The following is a 20213-nucleotide window of genomic DNA, read 5'->3' on the forward strand; positions in this document are numbered from 1 at the left end:
GACGGCCCATTGGCTCTAAGGTGACAGGTCTGTGATCTGTTACATTACGGAGTCGTCACGCATGCAGTAGCCTGTGGAAACTCACCCCTTCCTAAGCCAGGGCCGGTAGACAGGCAGGAGGGCAGGGACATGACAGGACAACCTGAGGCCACAGAGACCCACGTCCCCGCCCCTGCTGTCTGCAGCCTGGGAGGACACCTGCCTTACTGGAAGGTGTAGTTGTTCGTGGAGGACGTTCGAAGGGCATCACACACTCCCTGCAACTATAAGTATCATTGGGGGAAAAAAAAAAAAATCACATTTTTTTTTTTTTTTTTAGAGTAAAAAAAAACTAAAAAAATAGAAAGCTCTACAAATGCTGGAAACAATGAAACACACACATAGACGCACACACACAAGTTCCAGCACGACCGGGGCAGGGGGACATTTGTGACATTCATGGGGTTGCTGTGGATTCTGTGACCTCTTGTACTGTCAACACTTCTTCGTCGTTACCTTTTCCTGCATCAAGTACCATTGTCTCCCAGACGATCTGGGGAGAACAGAAGGAGACGCTGTCAGGTTTCTGGCCATCCGGGTGGTAGACAGAAATCTGAGACCATCTGCCGGGCCGGCCAGGTAGCTGACAGATGAACAGCACGGCCCGGAGGAGGGCTTGGGAAAGGGACATCCCGGTGTAGGGTACGGCACATGCAAAGGTCCTGGGGCAGGACGGAGCTCCAAGAGAAAGGGAGCGCCAGGGGGCTCGTCCTGGCCCAATGAGATTGGCAAGGCCTCAGAGGTCGCGGGAGGGGCCAGGACGTGGGCTGATGACAACGAACACATGTCAAGGACATGCTGAGCGAGACGTGAGCGGCTGGATGTGATGCAGGACAGGGGACAGCCCCCTGCAGGTGGCCCCGGGGACAGAGCCAGAGCCACTAGCAGAAGCCACCAGGGAGAGCGGGACGTGAGGGGAGCCCCCAAGGGTGTCTTGGGAGCAGAGGTCACGCTGTCCTTGTGCTTCTTCAGCCTCTCTGGGCACTTCCTCCATGAGGTCAGGTCAGACTGCTTTCTGTCTTTGTGCTTTGTGTCTTCTATTTATCTCTGTACCATCACCTATGTATCTATGTATCTATCTATGTATCTATCTATGTATCTATCTATCTATCTATCTATCTATCTATCTATCTATCTATCTATCTATGTATCTATGTATATATCTGTCATCCACCCATCCATCACCTATGTATCTATGTATCTATGTATCTATGTATCTATCTATCTGTCTGTCTGTCTGTCTGTCTGTCTATCTATCTACCATCTAGTCTCTGTCTCTCTTCCCCCAGTCTCTCCCCTTCTTTCCTCTCCTCCCCTCTTTCTTCCCGCCCACTCCCTAATTCCCCCAGACACCGCTCACAGAGACGTAACCTCTGACCCCAGGAGGCGGGGGGCGAGCGGGTCACAGGGTTCCAGCCACGTGCTGGTCTCGCTCCGTTGGACACGGGGGAGATGACGGCCCCTCCCAGGGTCGCTGTGCCCCTCTGCACCCTGGCTCCGTCCTCTGCACCCCCATACGTACCTGGTTGTCAGTTTGATGGTTTTCGTTCAATGTATCTTTGATCCCCGGAATCGGTGTGCAAACAGAGTAACTCTGGAGAAACCTGGTAAGACAAGAAAAGTGTGAAGAAAGGACCTCGATGTCCAATTTCATCTTTGCACCAAAACGTGACACTCTGTCGTGCCCGTGACGTGCATCTGGACTCATGTCTTCACAGCAATTTCATTTAAGAATCAGAGAGGGACCGACTCAAATCTCAGATAAGTGAAACAGCAGCAAGCAGTCTAAGAAGATGGAGTGATGGCCACAGGGTCTTTCTAGAACCTTCACTCTGTCCCTTGGACCCACAGGTGAGAGTGGGGGACGTGTCCACTCCAGGAAGCCAGGGGGCGTCCAGGGTGTCGGGTATTAAAAGGCCGGGGTCCTCGGAAGGCACGTGTCCCTCCACCCAAACTCAAAGCCCGTGGCTTCTGGCGGGGCAGCTTTCTTCCATGTGCCGGGTTCACGTTCTGTCACTTGTTTTGAGTGTTGTCACGGAACCAGCGCATTTCGTCTTGGCAAAGCATCGGGGTGTTGCTGCATTTTCTGAGGGGCGTTTATTTCCTTTTCATGGCATCGAGGGAAACTCCAGTCATAAGACATCATCTGGTGTTTGTGCTTAGCTGAACGGTGGCCCCAAAGGCATTATATTCAGGTTCTGACCCCCAGAACCTGGGAACAGGACCCTGTGTGGAAACAGGGTCTGTGCAGATGGGACCGAGTGAGGGACGGATCTGAGATGAGGTCGTCCTGGATCAGGGGGCCCTGAACCCAATGACAGTGTCCTCATCAGAGACAGAAGAGCAGGGACACAGACACAGAGGAGACGCCACGTGGAGACGGAGGCAGAGATGGGAGGGAGGCGGCCACCAGCCCAGGGACGCCTGGAGCCCCCAGGAGCTGGAAGAGGCAGGAGGGACCGTCCCCTGGGGTCTCCGGAGGGAGCGTGGCCCTGGGACACCTTGACGACACACTCCTGGTCTCCAGGATGGGGGAGGATGGGTGTCTGTGGTTTTAAGCCATCTGGTTTGTGGTCACTTGTTTTTCTGGTGGCCGCAGGAAACTCACACAGCTTTTCTTTAGATAACTCTCCAAGGCATGCAGTGTGTTCCCATCCCCGTGACTGGTGGCAGGGCTGAGCCCGGGGACAGTGGTGCCTTGCCAGCACACCCAGCATACAGGATGGCGTTCTCTCCTGGTCCCGATGCCACATTGCTATGCCGTTGTCACCCGTGTCACTCCTGGAGGAAGTGACCGCAGGACGCACCAGCAGGACGCGAGCTCTGGGGGCAGGGAGCTCAGGTGGATGCCCGCGGCACCCTTACTTCCTGCAGGAGAGTCGTGCAGCTGACACTCTCATGTCTCCTGCATATGCTTCATTCCAACGCACTAGTGAGGTGGCCGGAGCCCGCGCTTGCTGCTGAGGACACACGGCTGAGACGACGTAAGGACGGCTACAGAGGTGCTTGTAAGATGCTGATTGTGTGTGTGGGGGATGGTGGGGGCTGGAGGATGGACACTCAGCCAGAGGCTGGGGTTCCAGGACAACTGCTGGCAGGGGGTGGGCTTGGGTGGACCCCGAGGACCCCGTGAGTCTTATGGGGAGAGAGGGAGGCAGACGGGGGCTCAGCCCGGCTCTGAGGTACAAGGTGAAGCTGACTGGGCTCTGAGGGGTCTAGTGTCGGGCAGAAGCGAAGGACCCAGCTGGGTGTGGCTGGCACGGCCAGGACGACGGGTGGCATCTCAGTCCCTGCGTCCGGGGCTGGGTGCCCACTGGGGCCCAGGAGAAGGCCCCCTTCGGTTGTCTGGCCACGTTGGCCGCCATGAACCCCTGCTACCCCGGTGGAAGCCCGGTGCCCTCTGCCCGCTCTTCCTGTCAATGTGTTTTGCAGTCTCTCCTCCATCCTTCCCTCTCCCACACGCGGTTTCCGCTGGACGGCCCCACGCGGACCCGCCAGCAGCTCCTCTGAGCGAGAGAAACGGGCTGACTTTGCAACGCGCCTCTCCGTCCTGCAGGGACAATGCCGACCTGGGAGCCGGATTGCGTGCTGTGCTACCTTTTTAAAACGAAGCCGAGAATCAGGGAGCAGATGACGGTCCCTACGATCACCAGCGTGTAGACAGGAATTGGGCTGGCTTCTCGTTCTTCCGAGCCTGGGGGAGAGAGACGGTGACACACCAGGTTACCCCCTGGGGCCACCTGGTTCCCATGCACTTGCCAGCTACGGAAAAGCACCCAGAGCTGCAGGGAAATCTGCAGAAAAAGTTCCCAGTCCCGGAACCTGGGAACAAAAGGACCCTGTGACCGTGAGTACCCCGAACATAGAAAGTGCCCTGAGAAGGCCGCAAGCCAAAGACCAGCACCCCGGCTCAAAAATGGCCACGCGGAAAGGAAAGCGCAGTTCCAGGCAGACGCTTTCGACACACTTTGAGGCTTTGGGTTTTGCATATCATGTGGAATCAGCACTTTTTTTTTCTTTTTCTTTTTTTACAATGAATGAGCTCTTTTTACAACACAGCACATTCCGTCCGTCCCTATTTAAAAATGCAATGGAAAACCCCGGTTCTCTGATCCCCGTGTCGTAACCCAATGGACTCGGTGCCGTTTCGAGATGTTTCCATATGAAGAGATACAATGTGTGCTGCTACAGTCACGGATAACTAACTACCCAGTAACGGTCAGAAGTGCTTACTCCACCTGATAAGCCAAAAAGAGGCGAGGCCACATTGTTCAGACCTGGAAGCCTGGAAACGTCCCTCCTTTTTTTTTTTTTTTTTCTTTGCCCATTTTTCTACTCCCTTTTAAAATTGGTTTGTTGACGTGTTTGTTGCTGCCTTCTCGTACAAATTGTCCCCTGGCCGTTACGTGAAACTCCTGTATCTGGGATGGGAAGGTCCGTATGCAGAACAACGCTTGCGGACCGCTGGCAACGTTGGCAAGTGTCCAGGGCGTGGGGGAACGGAAACTTTGTGAGTACCAGACTGGCTGTGGGTCCACACCACTCCATTCTCACCAGCTCATGAGAGTCGGAGGCAGGAAACCCGTTGGATCTCTTGTGAATTCAGTTCCTGAAACAGCTCTCTCCTGATTAGCAGGAAACAGCCCCGATTCTGATGGCAACTTTATCCTCACCAGCGGCCAAGACTGGGGAGTGTCTGACGTGGGCCTTTCCTGGTGGGGAGGGCACTTTCCTGTGTCCCTTCCTTTGGTGACCGCAGGGGTCTAGCTCGTTAGCCTTTGCCATGCGTCAGGGAAAGAAAGAAGCAGGGGCCTGTGTCCAGGCACTCCTCAGGCCCCCGAGGCCCTCGGAATGGCGCAGGGATAAAAGCAGGGGGTGGGACACATCCAGCCACGCTTTTAGGACATGCACGTACCGAATGCAACCGGCTGGCTCCATTCACTCCACTGCAGGAGCCTGGTGTCTGCCACTCTTATTCTCACAACATATTTGGCTGTGGGTGGAGGGTTCAGAAAGCTGTATCTATTCCCGAAAGTACCAGACACGTCCACCTTTGGAAAAGACAGAGTGAGAGAGACTTGTCACCTGTGTTGAAAAAGAAGAAGGGTGTGTTGGGGGCGGGGTTGCCTTTTCATTTGCACAACTGACAAGGACGAGAGACTCTAAGGCACGCTCTCACGACCCGAGCACGAAAGCTGTGGAAGGAAAATGGGGATTCGGCTACGAAAGCAAAGCCACGTCGTCTCAGGCCGGACTCTCCATGCTGCCTGGAGACACGGACGTGGTTTACAAAATTAACGTGCGTCTTTACGGACGGAAGCTGTGGCAGGAGTGATTCAGCCGTCACGGCACGCGGGACCAAACCCCGTGAGGGACACGAGAGAACCCAACTCTGGGTGGGGTTTTGTAGGAAGAAATCATCTCGACACGCAAAGGAACGTGTCCTTGAGCAACATGGACGGAGGAGGTATAGGACGTGAAGTTCTGTTATATCGTGGGTATAATAAATGTAACGAATTTCAGCACCGGGCCATGACACGTGAGCCAAGGGGCCACCCCGCCCGTGCAGGCTGCCGGGAGGCCCTGCGTCCCTGCGTGGGTGGCCCCGGGAGCCGCTGTCCCCTGGTGGCACTTCCTGCTGCTCCTTTCATTCCCACAGACGAGGACTGAGGGTGTGAGGGACAGCCGTAACTCACCAGTTGATTGCCACCGGGTTGCATGTTGTCCTAGAGAAACCAAACAGAGCACAAGTCAGAAAAGGTTCCTGTGGGAAGATGCTTCACGTTTTTTATCCATTCTCCCCTGGGCATGCGGTCCGAGGAGCCAACAGAGGCAGGGACGAGCGGAGGGCTGACCGGTCTCAGCTCCTGACAACCCTGGAGAGGACCACGCGGGGGGTGGTGGGGGAGAGGGAAGTGGGTCAGAGACGGGAGGACGTTCCCGGATCACGGCTCCTTCTAGACCTGAGCAGGTGGCACGTCCTCGTTAAAACCCCGGGGACACAGAGCAGAGGCTTCATCCATCTACACTGGGCCCAGGTGGCCACCTAACCATGGGTCCTCCCGTTTCTGCACCAGCCTCTGTGTCCACACCACCTTGAAGCCGTACGAATCCACCTGGGTCTGTGACCGTCCATTTGCAGCTGCTGTGGGATCAAGTCCCACCCTGCACTGGTGCCACTGTGTCACCCACCCACCTCCTGTGCCCGGGTCCCCATCACCAGGCTCCCTAGGCCCAGGGCCCTGCAGGAAGCAGCGTCCACTCACCTGCGTCCGGATGTCCAGCTGGAACTGGAAGTACAAGTTGGACGCTTGGCGTCGGGTCCGGGGCGTTTCCCACTGGATGAGGCAGCGTGACGTGTTGCAGTGCACGGTGATATTATGGGGAGGGCTGTATCTTTCTGTAACGAGAACCCAGGATACACCCCTGAACCCCAGGGCTTCCTCTGGGCCGCAGAGGGGAGGCCCGATTCTGTCCGCCTGGCTCGGATGAGCCGCTCCCCGCGGTCACCGCCGGGACGCTTGGCGCTGGGAGATGACCGATCGGCCGCTATGGGCAGAGGAGACGAAGTGTGGGTCCCTGGAAGCCCAGGGAAGGAGGGAGGGAGGCAGTGGTGGCTCTGGAGGCCAGAGACAGGCCCATTTGACATGTGTGTCATCCCAGGGGCCTGGAGCCACCTGTGGGACCCCTGAGCCTGCAGGTAGGGAGAGGGGGCTGACTTGGCAAGAAAAGACAGTGTCAGGAGAGAGGTTTGGCCTCGAGAGACCAGCCTGGGGCAGGGGGCTGGAAAGAAGACAAAGAGCTGGCAAAATAACCCAAACCCAAAGCAACGCAAACACGGCAGTCGCCCAGGGTGGGTGGATGGGCTGGGGGCTTGTGGCTTCCACGGGCAGGGAGGCGGCTGCAGTGAAGCTTCAGACACGTGGACACACGGCCGTCGGGCAGACGGGCTGTGGGGTTACCCGAAGTCAGGGGCGTTGGGAGAATAGGGTCCCCATGGCACCCGCAAATGCACGGCTTCTGCCTGGGGCGTCGATGCATGTCTGAACGGAAAGGGGCAGCCCAGCATCTTCCAACGAGACACGGACATTCAGTGGTGACGCCTGCAGTGGTTCCAGCAGCAAACAGGACGGGAGCCCCGCCAGTGAACCCACTGTCACTGCAGCCCCTTCTCTTCTGGACACGGAGACGACGCGGTTCCACTATGGGACCCTCGGAGGGGACGTTTGGGCCCCCGGGCCGAGTGACCCTTCTTCTCTTGGGACTGTAAACCTCCTGGAATGGACGTCTCGATTGGGTCTGTTGGGGCCACATGTCCGGGGACCTACACCTTCACTGCAAATCACACCATGGATTTCCAAGCTCAGCACAAAGAAAAGACCAGCGTCCCCAAGTCTCCATGGGTTCACCAACCCGGAAGCTCCAGGAACCCCATCCTTTGGGGTTTTGTGGAGGTTTCCTTCCGTTGGCACGGCTGATTAAATTACTATGCGTAGAGGGACTGAACCCAATCTCCAGCTCGTCTCGTCTCCCCCCAAGTTCAGGTGAGTGGGGATGGAAAGTTCCAGCTTCTAATCGCTGGCTGGGCCCGCTGGCAACCGGCCCGGGGTCCTTCCAAAAGTCAGCTTACCAGCGTAACAAAAGACACCGTTATTGTTTTCCTCACAGGAAATTCCCTACGCGTTAGGACCGCCGTGCCAGGACTCAGACCACACATATTTTTCTTAGGAGAGATCGCAGTATCGCTGGATTGCGTTGGGAAATCGTCTTGGGATGTCTTGGCTTAAATAGGGATGATGCACCCGATTTTCATACAGTGTGGAGCAGTGTTCTCAGGACCCAGTACACCTGCCACTGGCCAGGTGCCTACGGCAGGAGCTTCCCCAACAGGTGAGCCTGCAAGTGGCGTTAACCGGAGAACGGGCATTTTCTGAATTTTCCTAAGACACCTCCTACCCTGTCTTCCCGATGAATAGCCAGCACCCCAAGCACACAGTCCACCGCGCTGGGTAGAATGACAAAGACCAGGCCACTTGAGAATCCTTCAGGGACACATCGCAAGGTCACGGTCAGAAATGATGTTGACCCCGAAACAGGGAGGAACGCCTGGGAACCCCTGCACCCTGCTTGCAGGACCTGATCTAGAATCTGCTTGCTTGCTTTTCCGGGGTGGCTGTCTCTCTAATTTGGGGAGATGTTTCACTGCACCGCCCCCGATAAGGCAAAAGAAAGCTGTGCCTGCAGCCACAGGGGGATGTCCACGAAAGGGCCAGTGCCCCCCACCTGCAGGTCTGACTGTGCAGGCTTTTGTCCTGGGAGGACAAGGCTTTGCTGTCAGCTCCAGGCCGTGCCAGCACCGGGGACTGGAAGAGCCTTGGCTTCCTGGGGTGGGGGGCACCAGCGCCATCGTATGTCTCTGTGTCCTATGCCGGGTAAAAGGAGAGGTGAAGCCCTTTACTTGGCCTCTGTCTTCCCTGTGTGGCCATATTCTTACATCTGATCGAAAGAAACAAACAAAAAGGAAACATCCCCAATCTTGGCAAGCCCTGAAATAAGCAGGACCTTGTTTGGGAAGAGAGTATTTGCAGATGGGACCAAGTGAGGGATGTGAGATGAGGTCGTCCTGGATCAGGGGGCCCTGAACCCAATGACAGTGTCCTCGTCAGAGACAGAAGAGCAGGGACACAGACACAGAGGGGACGCCACATGGAGACGGAGGCAGAGATGGGAGGGAGGCGGCCACCAGCCCAGGGACGCCTGGAGCCCCCAGGAGCTGGAAGGGGCAGGAGGGACCGTCCCCTGGGGCCTCCGGAGGGAGTGTGGCCCTGGGACACACTGATGTCACACTCCTGGCCTCCAGGCTGGGGGACGATAAATTCTCATCTTTTTAAGCCTCAAGTCTGGGGCCATTTGTTACAGCACCCCTAGGAAACTTAGGCAGATTTCAATGCAAAGGGTGTGACCATGCTAAGCAGTGGTGACATCTTGTTCTTGTTCTCACCTATTTTATGAATCGACAAAGTAGTATCAAAGAACTGGATTCCTGTTTGTTGGCTGGTACCGTTAACCAGGAAGCAAGTGTGGAACGCTAATCCTGACAGGTTTTGGAAGTGACATCCCACGTGGGTTCCTGAGTCTTCTGCGTAACGAGGACATTCTCTCCCGTTCAGGTTCTTCCTGCAAGATCCCGAAAGGCTCCTGCAACAATCAAGACATTTCTTTTTTCACTGTATTTCTCATCGTTGTCCCCATGAGGTCAACACTTACTCTGCGTCTTTCAGATACAAAAAATATTGGACGTCGTCGGGGGCTGATGGGCCCTTTGCCCAAGTGCAGTTCATGAAATCGGCGTCGTAGATAAGACAGGAGAAGTTTTGGGCGGCTGTGCCCGGTCCACCTGGGGGAGAGGCAGAAACAAAATAATTGGCGATGGAAGGTGCAAAGGGGGTAGACCCGATGGCTTTGTGGTTTCCCTGTCCACCAAACCACCAAAGAGGCAGTAACACGAAATCCTTCTTAAGCTCTTCCCCCAAAAGAGAAGAGGGAGCACGTCCAAACTCATTTTATGAGAACAGCATCTCCCTAATCGCGACGCGAGGAACGAAAATTACAGGCCGATAGAGCTAATAAACGTGGCTGTGAAGATCATTCACCAAATACTGGCAAACCGAGTCCAACAGCACGTTCAAAGAACTACCTGCCAAGAACACACAATGAGGAAAGGATTTTCTCTTTACTAAAGGACGACGGGAAACCTGGATATCCACATACATTAGAAGGAAACTTATCTCACACGGAAATTAAGTCAAAATGGGTTAAAGACTCACACATAGGACCCAAAACTATAAAACCACCAGAAGAAAACACGGGGGAAATGGATGTTGACATTGACATTGGCCGTTATTTTTTTGGATATGACGCCAAAACACAGGCAAGAAAAACAGACACCTGGGATTGCATCCAAGTGTAAGGCTTTTGCACGGCAGACGAAACCATCAGCAGAGTGACAGGCAGTCTACAGAACGGGAGAAAATATTTGCACACCATCAATGTCTGATGAAGGGGTTACTATCCAAAATGTGGCAGGAATGTAAACAGCTCCACAGCAGAAAACACATAAACAATGAAAACCCCTACAAAGAGGGCAAAGGACCCGAAGAGACATTTTCCCAAAGGAGACATGGAGATGTCCTTGGTGAGGCTGTGGCGAAAAGAGAACCCTCGGGCACCGTTGGTGGGACTGCACGTTGGTGTAGCCGCTGTGGACAACACATGGAGGCTCCTCAAAATATTCAAAACGGAACGACCCTGTCAGCCAGCAGTTCTACTTTTGGACCTACATTCACAGGACATGACATCTTCATCTTGGAGAGAGATTTGCAACCGCCGTGTCCATCGCAGCACGATTTGCAGCAGCCAAGAAACGGAAACAACCTAAGTGTCCGCTGATAAATAAATGGGTAAAGAGAATGGGGTACGTATATACGGTGGAATATTACTCGGCCGTCAAAAGTGACATCCTACCACTTGCAACGACGTGGATGGACCTAGAGGGCAATGTGCTAGGTGAAGTAAATCGCACACACAGAGACAAATACTGTACAATCTCTCTTCTATGTGGAATGTAAAATGGTCAAACGGATGGCGTGAGAGAATAGAGTGGTGCTTGGCCATTGGCTGGGCTGGGAAGGAGGGGGAAATCAGGAGATGTTGGTCACAAGATAGAAAGGTTCAATTTGGCAAGGGGAATGCATCCTGGGGACCCCCTGCCCAGCCTGGCGTCAACAATGAATAATACTGTATCGTTCGCTTGACATATGCTAAGAGAGTGGGCCTCAAGGGTTCTCCCCAGAAAACAATAAGAGAAAGAAAACGGTGACCGTGGGACATGACGGATGTGTTAATAGCTTCTCTGGGGTCCTCGCTTTACAATACGTCCACGTATCACGACATCGACTTGTATGTCATCAAAGCGCACAATTCCTGTGTTTCAATTAGCTCTCAAGAAAGCTGGGAAAAGGGGTCCCGGTTTTGGTGCGAGTGGGGTGCAGAAGGGTCACGGGGACGGTTTCCCTACCTGGGTTTGTGAAGAAGACCTTTTCTGTAAGCTGCCCTTGCTATTTACTGTATTTACTGCTATTGACTGTAGTCAGGAACGTGACTCCGTCGTGGAGACCAGAGCTCTGAAAGGTGCAGTGACAGTCTGTCTCCTTGAGCCAAAGAGGCAACCAGCCAGTGGACGAGGCAGCAGGTTTCTCTCCTCTCCTGTTGACTGTCGCGTGCTCTGACACTGACCCCGGGACACCACCCGCCCACCCCACCCCTGTGTGAAATGTCCCCCATGTACCTCCTTCGGTGGGTGGCCATGTGCCAACTTGCTGGGTGGGACCTTAACGTGATCACCTACAGCCGCGTTTAGAGGTGCACAAAGGCACTCACACTTCACTGTGCTCTCGGTTACCGGGGGCCTTGTCACAATGCAGGTTCCACTCCCCCAAGTCCCAGGTGAGGCCGGAGATTCTGCCTTTCTACCAAGCTCTCCCGCGGTGCTGATGGAGCCCACGTGGAGCAGCCAGACCCCACGGCAACTTGAACGTCAGGGAGTTCAAGGCACCCTCTCTTCTGGTATTGCGTTTTCTTGTCCTATCTCGTACTCCACAGCCTCCCACAAGCTTCACGGTTACATCGTATCCAAGTCTGTCTGCTCCTGCTCGGGGCTAATGCTACAATATAACCTCTGATGGAGCCACCCAGTCAAAGGTTGCTGCTGTTCCCTGAGGGCCGGCTGCCAGCTTCCCTAAGCAACTAAAGGGGTACGGACGTATGCACGTCACACAAGAAACCATTTGTCTTCCCCCATCACTGTTGATGGACGTGGTGTCCCCCTGAAAGACAGCTCCGGAAATTCTGGGAGCCTTTGAATGCTCCCTTGGTATCGAAGCCGGAGGCTCTGGGCCCCCATCCTCCCAGTCAGCCCGCTTTTCCCTCCCTCGGGTGGCTGACGGTCCCGAGGGTCCCACCTCCTCTCGGCTCCCTGCACCCTCTGCGGGGTCTGAGCTCACGGAGGCTCTGAGCTGGGGCTCCTCCCCTGTGGGCATGTGGGCTGTGGCACCCTTCTTTTTAGGATAAGACGTTTTCCGGGGAGCCCCTCGGGCGCCCGGGAAGCAGGGCACTGGACATACGCCTCATGTTCCTGGCACAGCTAGAGCCCTGGCTCCTCTGCGTGTCCTCGTGCCATGTGTGTGTCTGTCACTTGTACCGGCTGTTGTCTTGTGTCTAAACTTGATGAGAGCGGAGTCAAGGGTATTTTGACTGATGCGTTATCCTTCTGAATCAGGTCACGTTGGATGGCAGTGGTGTTTTCTTCGCAGTCCCCAGTTAAGTTCATTGTGCTTCAGTCGAACCTCACGTGTAGACTGGGGATGGGTTCTGTGCTGTGAGAAGCTGACAGATGTAGCCCCCAGGTTCAGAAACCACTCTTCTGCTGTGTCTATTCCCCCTAACCTACATATCCCAGGGCGTATACGCTCAGATCAGCGCTGGGACTTGCTGTCCCCTTGCCTCTGTCACCAAGGCGGCCCCGGGACCTGTCACATCCTCAGAAACACCTCCCTTTCCCATCTCTCCTTCCTGCCTGGACCTCCTTGCCTTTGCTCCACGAGGAGCTAAATGATGACCGACCAGGCGGGAACAAGACAGGCTCTAGCTGTCCCCATAGGAGGAAGTCAACCATTGTCATTGGTATGACAGAGACTCAGGGGTGGGCAGATGGCTGGGAGGTTTCACCGTGGGCAAGAAGGAAGTGGCTGTGTCCCAACCGGAGGCAGCTGGTCTGGGGAAGGGGTAGGTGGCGGCTGACGAGAAGCCAGACAACCGTGTGATCGGCTGGGGCCGTTCCCTGGGCTTTCTCTGCTTGGTCTTCAGGTGGAAGTGGGGCCCGAGGTGAGGGGACTTGTCCGTTTCTGATCCAGTCCTGGCCATTGGGGGGCCCATCGCTATAGAAGCTGTCATTTAGCTTCTCGCGTTGGTGGAGACAGGCTAGTCGGCCTGAAAGCCCGACTGGAGGGCAGGCGGGTGTCCTGCCTGATGCGGGTGGACAAAGCGTTGGTTTCTGGTCCGATCCCTGCATGCATGTCTGAGCGAGACTTTTATTTTTATGGGGGGGCGGGTGATTTCCGTGTGCGTCTGGAATGTGTCAGTCACTCCACACAGTCTGGGCTCGGTGCGTCACACCTGCATTCTCCCCCGTCCCATCCCAGGGGCCATCTGTGTGCAGGCCTCTGGGGTCCACACGGAAATCTGTTATCGCGTGAAGTTCCTTCAGCCGCTTTGGAGCCCACGGCCTCCTGCGGGCTTCTCCTCCTTCCACGTCACTCGTCACTTCTAAGACAAACAATCGTCGGTCCCCGAGGGCTGTATGGGCCGTGGCTCTTCCATCTTAGCCTGTGGGTTCTGCAAAAGCCAGTTCTCTGCCCTGGAGTTCATACCCAGCCAAGCACGTCTGGAGTGGTCAGCAGGACGCTGGTGACACGGAAGAACCCACACGCCATGTGTCCCCAGGACCTGGGGCTCCCAGATTGAGAAGGGTCCATCCCGCGCCATATGCAACCCACCAGAGAGGGGCCAGGACTCCAGAAGCCGCCAGGACTCCACAGACTGTCACTGCATGAAGGCTCCACAGGTCCCCTGTTTGCAGGGCAGGGAGACAACTGCCTCCGCCATGAGCCTATCTGGTCTCTCAGGGGTGGGGAGCGGTGTCCACTCCGTCCACATTTCCCAGTCAGACCGACTTTCACAAAGACGCCTGTGCATTTGTTGGGGCCCCAGCTCTGTCAGTCCCTGGCTGTGTGACTTTCCACAGGCTGCTTGCCCTCTCTGTTCCCTGGTCTCCATCGTGGCTGCCTAAAGCAATCACGTGTCTGCCCTCAAAAGGTCGGTTAAAAGTCACAAAAGCTAACTGTCGTTCGGCAGTTCTCCCTGGTCATTTCAGGGCCCCCAGGCCTGGGCAGTGATTCCTGACAGTGCTCTTACAGGGCGTTTGGGGTTCCGGGGGTCCCTGTCCTGCCCAGTGAGCTTCGTTTACCTGGATGTCTTGACACCACGACAGTTGGACCCGGAGGACCAAGGGTTTCCCTGAGACCGACAGTCCCCCAACTACCCCTAATCTCCAGTCCATCGTACAGCGCTGACGGCCCAGGAAGCAGAACACCCCACCGCCCAGCACCCCCGCCACACGCACTCGGGACCTAAGTGTGTGTTTTTCACCACCATCCTCCCTACAACGGCGAGGCGCTGAGAATCAGCATCAATATCAGTAACTGACACGCACACACAGGGACGCGTCCCACCCCTGAAGGCGGCTGGGTTAGACCGTGGCACGCGGCCAGCCAGCGGGCAGTGATGTCCCACGTCCCCAATGCACGTCAGAGACCAAAGGAAAGTGGACTCACATCTCAGGACACGTCCCCAGACACCAGGTCATCCAAGGGGAGTGGCGGAGAAAAGCCGAGCGCCGCACACACTTACCCTCGTCCTGCTGGGTCAGGAGAAACGCCGGGTCTAGCAGCAGCGAGAGCAGGACGGCCTTCACCAGGGACTCCATGGGGCTCCCGCAGGATGGGAGGTGCTGGAGAGAGAGCGAAACACACTGAGGAAACGCTCTCTCCTGGAGAACAGGCTGATGGTGGCCAGATGGGAGGGGGTGGGGGGGCGGGATGAAAAAGGGGAAAGGATTGAGAAGCTCCAACTGGCAGTTTCAGAATAGTCACAGCACAACGAATAGAGTCAATAATTCGGTGACGAGGACGACGATGCACGGTGCCAGGTGGGGACTAGACTGACCGGGGGAATCGCTTTGTAAGTGATACCCCTGTCTCACCACTGTGCTGTACCCCTGAAACGAACGTCATATTGTAAGTCAACGGTCACTGAAAAAGCAAGGAATAAAACAACGTGGGACAAGTCAAGTCTAGTAAAGATGCAACACAAAGTGTAAATCGCAAAGCAAAATGCTCTATGCAGACCCAGGCCCCCTCCTCAGACTCGGTTTGGGGGTGACGTCCTGGGGTCTGCCCCCCACTTATTTCCCTGAGGGCGTGGGCGGTGGGGCTGATTCTTTTGTCACGGTTCTGGTGACGTGTGGTTTCACGTGGGTTCCGTGTTCCCACCCTTGCCCGCCACTGAGATCCTGTCCGCTCGCTCCTCTCCTGTCCGTCCGTGTCCCTGATGATCTCGTCCTTTTAGTGACGCCTCTTTCCTCTGAGGCCTGTCTCCCCGATCACGTTCTCTGTAATTTCTTTGGCTTTCCAGAGTCTCATGGATGAAGTGCTGCCTCTGTTTACTTGGTGTATTAGGTGCCTGGGGGCTGCCGTGACAAGCGACCACAGATTTTCTCCCTTTCTCCTTCCTTCCTTCCTCCTTCCTCCCTTTCTCCTTCCTCCCTTCCTTCCTTCCTTCCTTCCTTCCTGTCTATCACGATGAATCTGTAATCATCTCTCATCTATAACCGTTCCCTCCGTTCCCTCCCCTCTGTCCCTCCCTCACTACGTCCCCGGCATTTCCCTAATGAATGCTTTTCCTATTCAGCCCTGTCCACGGCCTGCCTTTCGGGGGCCCGGCCGCCACAGCCACCAGGCCTGCCCCTGGGACCTCCATCTCCTCATCACCACAATTCTTACCTGTCTTCACGGACTCTCTGCCTCCCTCCTCCACTGGCCTCCGGGCTCAGCTGGAGCTCGGCTCCCACCTAAGGACAGTGTCTCCCCTTCAGGTCGACATGTTTGGGGTCCAGTTCTCTTTGCCCCTGAGCCACACTGGGGGGGCGCCTCCGCCCTCTCTCCAAGCCCCCGCCCACCTCCACGGCCCCCATCCTGTGTGGAATTCCACTGCTGGCTGAAAGCCCTTTGCCTGTGCCACCTGGGATGACATCCGTGTGCACAGGGGACTCCCCGACTCCCATGCCCCGTCTCCATGGAAAGACCCTGCGTTCCACCCCACGTCCCTACAACCCAGGCCCTGGCCCATGTCACACAACTGTTCATGTTGGTCCCACCTGGGTCCCATCCTGCCGGCCGTCCCCCAGGCCCCCCGCAGGCCACCCCCCACCTTGCACCCTGAGCTATCTCTTCTCAGACGTCCCCTGCATGTCTCCTGTTCGAGTGTGCACTGTGTCCTCACCGGTCGGTCCCCCTTCCCATCTTCTCTGTGTAGCAAAGGGTCCACTGGCTCCTCTAGGTTCCAAAGTCCTTGGTCCCCTGGCCCTTTCTCCCGGCGGCAGCCCACAGTGGACCATACCACCTTCAGGTGTGCGTGCCTGGGCCCGCATGGACCTGGGGGCCCCCGCCAGCCTCCAATCTCTGCCTCCCAACCTCCCAGAGCCCCCTGGCCCCTCACTTTCTACCAAAGGGGAAATAAAAGCCACCAACCGCAGGTCCTAACGTCTCCACCTCCCGAGTATCTTGGAGCCTGCGTGTCGGGGAGGCACCTGCTTCCTCCACCTGCGGGCTGGGCCCTGCCCCCCCCCAGCCTTCCTCCAGGGCTCTGCACGGTTCTCTAAAATGCGGGGATTTCCTTGCCGCCTCCCAGAAGCACACAGGGCTGTTTTTCCCTTAGTCTCGGCACCCTAGTTCCCTCCCTGATTTTCACATCTGCAATTTCAATTTATCGAAACCCCCCCACCCCCCGTGTGGAGCTTTGAGGGGAGCTGCCTGAGCGCGGGGGGCGGGGGTTGCAGGGCGAAGGAGGCACCGACTTCTGGGGCATCACAGGTTTCTGTGGTTGTGCACCTGCCTCCGTCATCTCCCCACGCTTCTTGGATCCACGTTTCTGCCGCTTCTCGGCGCCTCCGGTCACACCTGCGTCTGGGCCGGCCGAGCCCCAGGGGCCCGGGGGCGCATGCCCCCCTCCAAGGCCAGGGACACCCCGAGTTCCTGCACAGAAAGTTTTGCTCGGCAGCTGCCCACCCACCTTGCTCTGCGTTGAACTCCCGCTGGCTTCTTCACGCTCATCGTGATGCAGCAAAAGCACCAGTGTCTCCACCCGGGGCTTAAAAACAACCGAGCAACAACCCACTGGTCTGCTCAAGGTAAATGCCTGTCCTCTTAGGTAAATGCCCGGCACTGTCCTAAGGCTCTGGGCCGAGCATTGTGACACACACACGCCCCGGCGGACGGCCACTCAGGCAGCGCAGGACACAGCCAGGCCTACGACCGCCCAGGTGCACACCTGTGGCGCCTTGTGTATCCGCTCGACCATCATTTATTTACCAGGCGTCTTCACAGAAGAGGCCGGGAGCTGAAGCCCACGGACACCGCATCGCTGTAGGCGTCTTGCCTTCATTTGTTTTTCGTTTTGTTGTTTTCAATGGAGGCCAAATTCCCGGGGCATAAAACACAGCTTTGGAAAGCAGCACAAGCTGCACCCATCGCCTCGATTGGATTCCATCCAGACGGGTTTCGTCCCCCAGAAGGAGACCCACCCCCATGTCCCGTCCCCCCCCCCAGCCCCTGGCAGCCCCCAGGGTGTCCTGCGTGTCGGTGGATGTTCGCGATCCGCCGCGTGTTGCAGAGAAATGGAGACTCGCTCGCACCACGTTTGCACCTCGGGCACTCGCTGGCCCCGGCTTTCTCTTCCTTGGCTTTTCACCCCACCACGCTTCCTTTCTCCTTGTTAGATTTCAGCTTTAGACAGACACTGGGCCAGAAACAATCGCCTGTACCCTCCCTCCATCTATCAGATTAGTGTTTCTCAAATTCACTGCGCACGCAAGAATCACCTTGGGGACAGGCGGCCAGCGGCGCAGAGCCTGACTCGGGGGGTTGGTGCCACGTCCGTGGGCTCCCCTTGGGGGAGCTTGGGTTTCCAGCTCCCTGAGGTCCCAGGGGGCGGGGGGTACCCTCAATCGCTGGACTCAGACAACACGCAGAATGAAACGGCGGGTCCCCCAGTGACAGCCTGCACCCCCCCTGGCCACCAGCTCCGCCCTTGGTTGCCAGGGTCTGTCAGATGAGGCGGCTGGACCTGGCACGTGGGGACCATCGCACGCACACACTGCCGCCAGGTGTTTGCACACTTTTGGACTCAGCCCGGTTGTCCTGCGAAAGTCAGCGAGCTCCCGGGTTGAGCCGGCGGCTCCGGGCCGGGGCAGCGACGTGAGGACGCACCGCCCGCCCGTGGCCGTCAGATCCCTGCGCGGTGGCCCCGCCCGTGGCCGTCAGATCCCTGCGCGGTGGCCCCGGTCGGAGGGGCGCCGCTCATCCAGCGGTCCCCAGGTCCCACGTGAGGTGTCACTGACCCGGAGCCTGAGCCACCAGCCGCAGCCCCACAGGCAGGACATTTCACCGAAGGGACGACCCATTTCAAGGAGCACAGAATAAAGGCACAGGCTTACCGCTCCTCACCAGGCTCGGCTCCAGCTCTCTTCACGCGGCTTCCTGGCGCCCCGACATCTCATCTCGCGCTGCCTTGGAACGACTAAGAATACTCTGATTGCAAGACCTTCCTATTTCCACACAACCCCCACCCCTTCCTGCCCTTATAATGTACTTCTCTTTAGTTAGGTGCCCGGTGACCTCTCCAAGCCCCACCCCCCAAGAGCAGCTCCGGGGGTCACCCGTCCCCTGGCACACACACGCCGCGCCACACACTCCCCGCGTGCCCTCTGCAAAGCGCCGAGAAAAGCAAGCACAGGGGACGTGTGTTGACACACGAGTCGTGGGTGTCTGGGAGGGAGCCGCCGCCTGTCTGCAGCCACACAGGCAAAGCTGTCTTCCCGACAGCCAGCCGAGCCGAGGGCTGGGAGAGGGTGCCCGCGCTGGGAACCACCGTGGGTCTTTGTGGCTTCGCGGGTGCATGTCTCCTGGATGACTTGTGACATCGGGCTGGTGTTGTGCAATTTGTCAGGCCTTTGCAGACCACCCCAGGGATGAAAACCCACCAGAGTGTGTAGGCAGCAGGTTTGCAGCTCACAGTAGGACAAAGCTGAGTGGAAGCTTCCCAGGGGCTGGGGACATAAGTGCAACACGGGATGTCCCCAGAGAAGAACCGTCACAGGAGGAGGTGGGCAAGACTAGGTCAGAGAAGGGGCAGTGTTTCCTGTGGACCCCGGACGTTGTACTCAGTCCCCGGGGGATTGAGGGAGGGGCCTGCAGCTCACCGGCCACCGTGTGTCACACAGAGTGACACGGACCAGTGTGGGCTTGAAGGCCAGCCTGACTGACAGTGCCCATGGGTTTACATCAGCTGCTGTCTCCTGCACCGTCACCCCCAGTGACAGGGGCTGCTGGCGGCCTCTCCCTGATCTGCAGACTCTGGAAGCTGAGGGGCAGAACAGCCAGGCAGCGGGAAAGGGCTGTGAGCAGCAAGACGGGGGCTGAATGGCCGGGACACAACTGCAGCTGGAGGGTCCGTCCACACATGAGAGCTTCAGGGCTGAGAAAATTCGGGAACGTCGGTGCCTTATCAGAGCGGGAGCAAAAGGAGACCTGGCAAAGAGGGTGGGGTGAACGGACGAGAGGTGGGTGCCGTGGGCCCCCTTTAAGCGGCTTCCTGGAGGGATAAGGAGGCATCACGAAATCCAGGAAGACGTTTGAACTGGAGCAGCGGGTGTCCCACGGCATTTCTTTCCTGGCGGGAGAGATATTCCCGATTCTGACACCGCCTGGGCCTCTGCAGGGTGAAAAATCCCACAACACACCTGTGTGCTGAAGAGTTAAGTCTGTGAGCCTGGGTTGTCCACACTCTGCCGGTTCCAAGATAGGTGTGGGCTTTGGCCGGCTCCCGGGAGGCCACCTCTGAGCCCTCGGATGTGCTGCCTTCTAAGAATGTCTTTGTTCTCCTGGGACTGTGGGTTGTGCCACGACGTGATGGACAGTGGGACCTTTGGGTCATCCCATATCTAGACCTCTGGAGGGGGCTTTTGACGATGAAGTTAGGTGAGCCAGGCGGGCACACCGTGCTGTGCGAATGGCCCCAATAAAACGCCTGGATGCCACAGCTTGGGGAACTTTCCTGGGCAGCAAACCTCCACGCACGTGGTCACACACCACTGCTGGGGAAGTCAGAACTGTCCAAGCAAGTCCATGGGGACAGGACAGCTACAACCGCACTCACGTCCTGTCTCGCCTGGACCCTGTCCCCTGCACGTCCTGCCCTTCCTCATTCTTATCTGTATGTGT

The 20213-nt window shown here is 56.9% G+C and overlaps 1 protein-coding gene across 5 annotated transcripts; it reads right to left on the reverse strand.

Annotated features, from left to right (window-relative positions):
• Positions 1 to 347: 347 nt before the first annotated feature.
• LOC117028565 (granulocyte-macrophage colony-stimulating factor receptor subunit alpha) lies at positions 348 to 18569 on the reverse strand. Of its 5 annotated transcripts, none has more exons than XM_033117362.1 (10): positions 18428 to 18569; positions 14566 to 14665; positions 9307 to 9436; positions 9041 to 9216; positions 6306 to 6439; positions 5736 to 5765; positions 4955 to 5090; positions 3637 to 3733; positions 1562 to 1643; positions 348 to 532 (listed from the first exon to the last, which is right to left on the reverse strand). In XM_033117362.1, exons 2-10 carry the CDS (start codon positions 14639 to 14641, stop codon positions 437 to 439), a joined length of 957 nt encoding a protein of 318 aa, XP_032973253.1. In that variant the 5' UTR covers positions 14642 to 14665; positions 18428 to 18569; the 3' UTR covers positions 348 to 436. The 5 variants fall into 5 exon arrangements, with proteins under 5 accessions (XP_032973253.1, XP_032973225.1, XP_032973235.1 ...); XM_033117334.1 differs by having other exon boundaries at positions 9041 to 9237; XM_033117344.1 differs by lacking the exon at positions 18428 to 18569 and adding an exon at positions 16464 to 16485 and having other exon boundaries at positions 9041 to 9237.
• Between the last annotated feature and the right edge of the window lie 1644 nt (positions 18570 to 20213).

Source organism: Rhinolophus ferrumequinum, chromosome X (assembly GCF_004115265.2).
Source record: "Rhinolophus ferrumequinum isolate MPI-CBG mRhiFer1 chromosome X, mRhiFer1_v1.p, whole genome shotgun sequence".
Classification (NCBI taxonomy): domain Eukaryota; kingdom Metazoa; phylum Chordata; class Mammalia; order Chiroptera; family Rhinolophidae; genus Rhinolophus; species Rhinolophus ferrumequinum.

Bases quoted from the DNA above. Each gene is read 5' to 3' on its own strand.
- LOC117028565 (XM_033117334.1), bottom strand. From the start codon at position 14,641: ATGGAGTCCCTGGTGAAGGCCGTCCTGCTCTCGCTGCTGCTAGACCCG. The intron at 9,238-9,306 runs GTAAGTGTTGAC...TGATTGTTGCAG, and splicing joins TTGTATCTGAAAGACGCAGA to GAGCCTTTCGGGATCTTGCA. The intron at 5,766-6,305 runs GTGAGTGGACGC...TGGTTTCTCTAG, and splicing joins AGCTGGACATCCGGACGCAG to GACAACATGCAACCCGGTGG.